General features: G+C 40.4%; 2 protein-coding genes across 2 annotated transcripts; one reads left to right on the plus strand and one right to left on the minus strand.

Annotated features, from left to right (window-relative positions):
• Positions 1 to 1,097: 1,097 nt before the first annotated feature.
• Positions 1,098 to 3,561, minus strand: mrpl20 (mitochondrial ribosomal protein L20). Its single transcript, XM_044023144.1, has 4 exons — positions 3,379 to 3,561; positions 2,368 to 2,478; positions 2,000 to 2,077; positions 1,098 to 1,908 (listed from the first exon to the last, which is right to left on the minus strand). Exons 1-4 carry the CDS (start codon positions 3,463 to 3,465, stop codon positions 1,735 to 1,737), a joined length of 450 nt encoding a protein of 149 aa, XP_043879079.1. The 5' UTR covers positions 3,466 to 3,561; the 3' UTR covers positions 1,098 to 1,734.
• Positions 3,562 to 3,712: 151 nt separating this feature from the next.
• On the plus strand, positions 3,713 to 6,814 carry sdhb (succinate dehydrogenase complex, subunit B, iron sulfur (Ip)). The gene is made up of 8 exons (XM_044023039.1): positions 3,713 to 3,831; positions 4,546 to 4,679; positions 4,856 to 4,941; positions 5,034 to 5,170; positions 5,780 to 5,896; positions 5,989 to 6,090; positions 6,179 to 6,301; positions 6,670 to 6,814. Exons 1-8 carry the CDS (start codon positions 3,760 to 3,762, stop codon positions 6,751 to 6,753), a joined length of 855 nt encoding a protein of 284 aa, XP_043878974.1. The 5' UTR covers positions 3,713 to 3,759; the 3' UTR covers positions 6,754 to 6,814.
• The last annotated feature ends 330 nt before the right edge of the window (positions 6,815 to 7,144 follow it).

Genomic DNA, 7,144 nt, shown 5'->3' on the forward strand with positions numbered 1-7,144 from the left:
AGAATTAAAAACTGCGTTTTTCATTTATTCAAATATTGTGATTTCTTTTGGGTTCTTCGTATAATGTTTGAATCAAGATTTAGTTCAACATGACACATGAGATGTTGCTTCTGACATGCATTTATTGCATCACACGTTTTATCTTTCATTGAGAGTTAAGTATAAACCTTGGCTCAGATGTGCTGCTTACGTACACCTTAGATTGAAGTTTTAAAGCTGCACACTAGAGCTGCAACTAACAATTATTTTCATAATCGATTAATCTGTCGATTATTTCTGGAAATGACGATGTTCTCAAATGTCCACAAACAAAAATGATTCAGTTTTAATGATTTCTTTGTTATCCAGACAATCCAGTAAAGAAATAAAGAAAATATTCACATTTACTAAGCTTAAACCATCGGACATCGTGTTTTAATCATGGAAAAAGATTCAAACCGATTAATCGATGATCAAAATAGCTGTCGGTTAACAATTAATCGATTAGTAATCGATTAATTGTTTCAGCTTTTCTCCACACTCCTTGTAATATATAATGGAATAATGAAATTTAAGAATATGTTCTTATGTAAGATGAATTTTCCTCATGAATAACATTTAAAGTCACAAGTAACATTTCTTAAATTTGTACAGTATAAGCAAGTTATTTAACTTCCAAGAAAGCATTGGTTAATTGACTTTGATAAAATAAATGTTCACTTGTTTCAAACTGTTCATAGCAGAAGGAGCAATTTGTTCTATTCTCAAACAAATCTAAACATTAAGAACTCTCCTGGAGGTTATAAAGAATTTGTACATTTACTTCCACTGCTTTAGGTAAAGTTGGAAACTTAATAATTGGTGGCCAATTTCCACACTTCAACTTTGGATAAATATAATGAGGATATAATTTCAGCATAACGAATTTCCACACTATATTGTCAGTGAAAGAAACCAATTATTTTTCATCTCTATGTGCTTCTCAGCTGCTGCTGGTTAATTTAATTGAAATAAATGTGTCCTTGTAGTAGACTGCGCACAATAGTGTAACAAAATATAAACAACAAATATCTGCATTGGCAGCCACCTGCAGTTGTTTTTGAAAGAAGAGAATCAGGAACATATCAAAATGTTTAATGAACTAAACATTATGAAGACAATCTTTTACCACAACAAAGGGTAAAAATACATATTTACACAAAGACATAAGCAGTTGCTCTCTTTTCTTTCCAACTCAAAACTCACAGTCAAACAGCATCAAATCATAATGTAACAATGGCTGCATATGGTGTACACTGGAAACATTACAGACTACTGTGATAATGATCATGAGCTCCATCCAGACACTGGAGGTAATAATCAGGCGAGGAGCATTGCTATAGTATGTTGGGTTCAGTGAATGTGTGATGTTTAATCTCAGCTGCAAGTCTGGATCATTATAGATACAGTAAGTTATTTCTTCTTGATGAGTTTGGACAGCATTTTCAAGGATATGGATCTGATGGTAACTCTCTTGCAGAGACCAAGCAACCCATAATATTACAGACACCCTGGTCTCAATGAGGGTCATGTGGGTAGTTAATTGCGGGGCAACCACGGTATACTGATGGAGAAGAGTTTTAAAAATTAACCACATGTGACAAAGCAAATAGTGAAGCTTGAGTCGGGTCAACAGTTTCTTGTTCATTAACAACCCAAGAGTGCCTGCTCTTCAAAACACGCAGCAGCTGGAAATACATAACTCTAGCAAGCCCTTTATTGTAGTGAAACGATGCGCGAGAAAACACCGGGAGGCTCTTTGCCGTCACCCAGCGCCGCGCGGAAGCCTTCTTGTCGCCGAGCCTTTGCCAGCTCAGCAAGTGAGAGGAATGTCCGTGGTTCTGTGATGGCCAGGTCGCTGATGACTCGTCGGTTCAGCTGAACGCTGGTCTGTGTGGACCATGAGAGGAAATGTTTAGCATGAGTTAAAACAACAAAGCTTAATTATCCAAGAGAGTAAGCATGTGCTGCTGTGACCAACCTTTGTAAGGTTGTGCATGAGGGCGGGATACTTCAAGCCATGTTCTCGTGACGCTGCTGCGATGCGTGTAATCCAGAGCTGAAGAAATTACATTAAAAGTCACCTTGTTAATGAAAAACACAGGTAAAACGATCATGTTTTTCCCCTCATCTATAAGAACAACTGTGTCATAGCAGTGGACATAATGGAGATGAGAGTCATTTGAAAAATTGTACGAGTACATAGCAACTGTAGATAATGATAGAATAAAAATCAATAACTAAACAGTAAAAAGCTTGAAAAAGCTAACACAGCTACTACACTGCGAATGACAAAATAGAAACTTCAACATCAAAAGTAACAATTGTGGATTAAAAATGGGTCTTTACCGTTCTCATGTTTCGTTTCTTGAGCTTTCGGGATCTGGTGGCGTAAACGAAAGCCCTCCTGACGGCACGCACAGCCAAACTGTAGCATCGGTTCTTCCTCCCTCTGAAGTGCTAGAAGCAGAGCACAGGAGGATGACCACAACACGACTGCCGTCATTAGCACTCAACATTAACTTAGAGGGATGAGGCATCTCTCTGCCTGGACATCTCTATTACAGAATTATGACTCACCCAATCACTAGTTTTCTTAAGGTGACTACAAAACAGACTACCACATGGTGAGATCATAGTGATTACCCTGTTCTAATCTGTTTCAGCCAATAATTTTGTCAATTTTTCACAATACAAGCATAAAGCAGAGTGGTACATATTGTTCACAGCAGCCGATCGATGCAGTGCAGGTCTCGTCAGACAATGCAATTCTATTGTCATGTATCTTATCTAACATTATCCTGTTTTAATTGTTGTTGCTGGTGATGGTGAAAGGGGAGTGGCTGAGTCTTTATTAGTGCAGCTGCATCGGTGTGTAACATCACACATTCATTTTGATTAGCATCACGCAATATATCACGTGAAAAGGAATAATAAGGTGGATAAAGGACAAGTTTAGTTAACTTTGAAGTTGAGTTAGGTTCTCCTACATGCTTGGAAGGGAAGGGTGAGGTGGGTGATATTCACCTGCAACATGCAACTTCATCAATAAATGAAATCCTACACACTACACCTTTAATATAACAGTACACAACCAGACTGAGTGAATTGTAGAGGCACATTTGTTGTTTATATTCCTTGTTTCCTCGGTGATGCATTCCTCCCCTTGTATTAACACATAATGAGGTTTAAAAAACAAAACAGTTGTTTCATTGTGGATCATTAAATGCACATTTAATTCGTACTCTGAATAGTAATTCAGTCGAATCGTGATATTCGATATTTCCACCCTGAGACACAACACAGTGACAGCATGGGAGCCGGTTAGCCTCAATGCTCCTGGACATAGTCCGGTCTTACCCGTGCATGTTTTAGAAGTTCTTGAACTTTCCAGTATCTGTCAGGCCCACGACTTCTGATCCAACAGGACAGCGTTAGGAAAACCATGTCTGCTCACAAACAGCCTCTCTTTGACACAACGATAGTGACCTTAATTCGATTTCACCTACAAAAAGAGCGAGCTCACTTCCACATGACGCAGGCGCAGGCGCACTAGTGTAGAAAATATGGGTACGTTTGTTTTAAAGCACCAGACATATGGCGCGGGAAGTGGGCGTCATTGTTTTCTGTTCACCGCCCGTCGTGTTAGGTGAGCGGGACACGCGCTGCCACAAAAACGGAAACCACAGCCGCGGTGCATACTGGGATGCTGGGTTGACTTAAGGTTACAGGAGCTCCAAAATGTCGGCTATTGCGTTGACGTCCTTGAGCCGCTGTGGCGTCTTGACACTCCGTTCCTCCGCAGGACTGGTGGTATGTTTAAAGTCATTAGACCGAGTGAGATTAGAGATTAGATTAGGCTGCTACTGTCACACACGAGTGTGTTCACGGAGCCCGGCACCGTCTGAAATTACACGCTACTGTAGCCGCTAACTAGCTAAACAGCTAACACCCTCTGTCACTTGCGGCCAAACTCTGTTTTATTTCCTTGACTATTTATTTTACATATACAGAAAACAAACGTGTATATATATATTATATTATAATATATTATATTATATATATAATTATATATATTATATAACTGGAATAATTGGTGAATATGAACGGTCTGTGGCACTTCGGCAGTTCAATTACCTGCCCCTGAGCAAGTCACCTAACCTTGATTGCTCCCCTGGTGTATTCACTACTGATGTGTTATAAAGGATGGGATAGTTGCGTTATAAAGGATGGGATAGTCAATTCAACTATCACCAATTGGTGTGTGCGCGTGTGCCTGTTTTAACCTGAATGATGTGCATGTCTTCCACATCTAAATAAATTCCATACACTTGTTGATACAACCATGTTTATGATTTGTTTAGTTTGCACGATAGAAGTTAGAAGTTGCGCAATATTCAGACTCAAAAGTTGTATCTAGTATCTGTGGATTTAACAATTCCTGTTTCTCTCGTCTGTCAGCTTTATGGATCGCCTCCTTTTATTTGCCATATAATGATCTTTCTTCTCTGTTGTCCCTGCTGTCAGTCGGTGAGATGTGCTCAAACTGCAGCGGCTCCAGCAGCACAGCCCAGAATAAAGAAGTTTCAGGTGTACAGATGGGACCCAGACACTCTAGGAGACAAACCCCGTATGCAGACCTACGAGATCGACCTCAATACGTAGGTGTTACAGCTTTTCTCTAAGAAGTGTGGAGGTTTAGGAAGGCCCGTGTGTGCCACAGTGTGTCAGTGCAACTTCAAAACCATGCTGATAAGAATCGACATGCTGTTATTGTTAATGCTTGTGAGCTTGAGAATACTCTGACTCTCTGTCTGGTTGTTTCTTGTTCGTGTAGATGTGGTCCAATGGTTCTTGATGCCCTAATCAAGATCAAAAATGAGATGGACTCCACTCTGACTTTCCGTCGCTCGTGCAGAGAGGGTTTGTATCATGGCGTATGCAGTAATAAAACTCTTCAGTGCAATATAGTGGCAGAAATGAAACTTGATAATGTTTCATATTTGGTCTTGCAGGCATTTGTGGCTCCTGTGCAATGAACATTAACGGAGGAAACACTCTGGCATGTCTGAACAAGATTGACACCAACCTGAGCAAACCATCAAAGATTTACCCCCTGCCACACATGTATGTGGTAAAGGACCTGGTGCCTGTGAGTAAGAAGTCCTGAATGGAAATGCATTTTTTTCTTAAAAGTCTTCTGACGGGTACAAATTAAACTAATCAGACAGACATCCATTAATCCCTCAAAAAGTGGTGAGGTTTTAAGCTCCGGAAGCAAGCAATGTCTCCTCTTTCTTCAGACGTTTTATTTTAATTCAGGTTTTTAATGAATATTATCTTTTTTTTTTAAAGAAAATTACTACTCATCATCGCTAGATACTGACTTGATTTGAATAGTGAAGGTGCAGTGAAATGAACCTCCCAGTTATTTGCAATTTCATGCCAATCATTGGCTTTACCGCTGATGTGCCAAAGCCTTCAGAATCCACTTCCATGCAGATGTTGGTCCCGTTGTTCCATGTGTGTATAAAATGTTTTACCTTTATGTTTTAAGTGTGTAAATAATTGATCATTTCTTGCTAGTAGATGCATGAAATGCAAATGTTTGTGAGGCTAATGCTATAATGTTATACTGGTGTATTTGTGGCCTCTTAAGTTATTTAGATACATGGATGAATGAATTTATCACATTGAGATGCATTTAGTCAAGTTTGATTTATTAAATGTTTTATTCTCCCTGGAATGTCCTTGTTTCCAGGATATGAGTAACTTCTACGCTCAGTACAAGTCGATTGAGCCGTACCTGAAGAAGAAGGACGAGTCGATGGAAGGCAAAGATCAGTATCTGCAGTCTGTAGAGGACAGACAGAAGCTGGTACACCGCTCTCTTTACTTTGAGCACTGTAAAGCCCATCTGCTTCATCAAAGTCAAACTACAGTGTGTCTTCTTGCCTTTCTCCTGCGTAGGATGGGTTATATGAATGCATCCTGTGCGCTTGCTGCAGTACGAGCTGCCCGAGTTACTGGTGGAATGGAGACAAGTACCTTGGACCTGCTGTGCTCATGCAGGTGTGTGTGAGCACATTAATACTAATGATGGTTGATTCAGGCGAGACCGTACGTCGTTTAAAACAAAGTATTCCCTTCTGTCTCTCAGGCGTATCGTTGGATGATTGATTCACGAGACGAGTTCACAGAGGAGCGCCTGTCCAAACTGCAGGATCCTTTCTCGCTCTACCGTTGCCACACTATAATGAACTGCACCAAGACCTGCCCCAAGGTAACATGTCAGCACGTCATGTACATCTACATGCAGGCTTTCTAATCACAGACAAGGAATCAGTGCGTTAACATGCACAGTTTAATCGAGCTAAGGCCGTAGTCCGACTAAGACAGGCAACCGGACAATTAGCTAACACGTTATCCAGGTATGTTAGTCTGACTAAGACTAGTTATATTTTAGTCGGACTAACCAGTTGAAATTTCAGGTCCTATGACAACCTTGTATTGGTTACTAAAGTTGCCATGTTGAAACTCACTTCAGGAATCAGCAGTTTTTAAGGTTATAAATGCACATTTTCTGCATGGTCAACAAACTACAGGTATATATAAAATAATTCTCTTTCACTCTTTGTGACTTTTTTTCAGGGGCTGAATCCAGGGAAAGCAATAGCTGAGATCAAGAAGATGATGGCCACATACAAGGAGAAGAAGGCTGCTGCTACTGTCTGAAACTCCCCATCTGGCTTTTTGTCCAACCTTTCCCTCCATGATTAAATTATATACTCATTAAGAATGCTTTATGAGGTCTGACGGGCCAGTACACCAGTCTGTCTGTGTGTCTGTCTGTGTGTGTGTGTGTGTATGTGTGTGTGTGTGTGTGTGTGTGTGTGTGTGTGTGTGTGTGTGTGTGTGTGTGTGTGTGTGTGTGTGTGTGTGTGTGTGTGTGTGTGTGTGTGTGTGTGTGTGTGTGTGTGTGTGTGTGTGTGTGTGTGTGTGTGTGTGTGTGTGTGTGTGTGTGTGTGTGTGTGTGTACGTGAAGCTGCATTTTCATGTGCATAGACATTTCCTCAGCTAGTTTCCTCTCAGGTGAGCAGCACCTTCTCAAACATAAAGGTGTAAA

This window comes from Solea senegalensis, linkage group LG4, assembly GCF_019176455.1.
Source record: "Solea senegalensis isolate Sse05_10M linkage group LG4, IFAPA_SoseM_1, whole genome shotgun sequence".
Taxonomy (NCBI): Eukaryota; Metazoa; Chordata; class Actinopteri; order Pleuronectiformes; family Soleidae; genus Solea; species Solea senegalensis.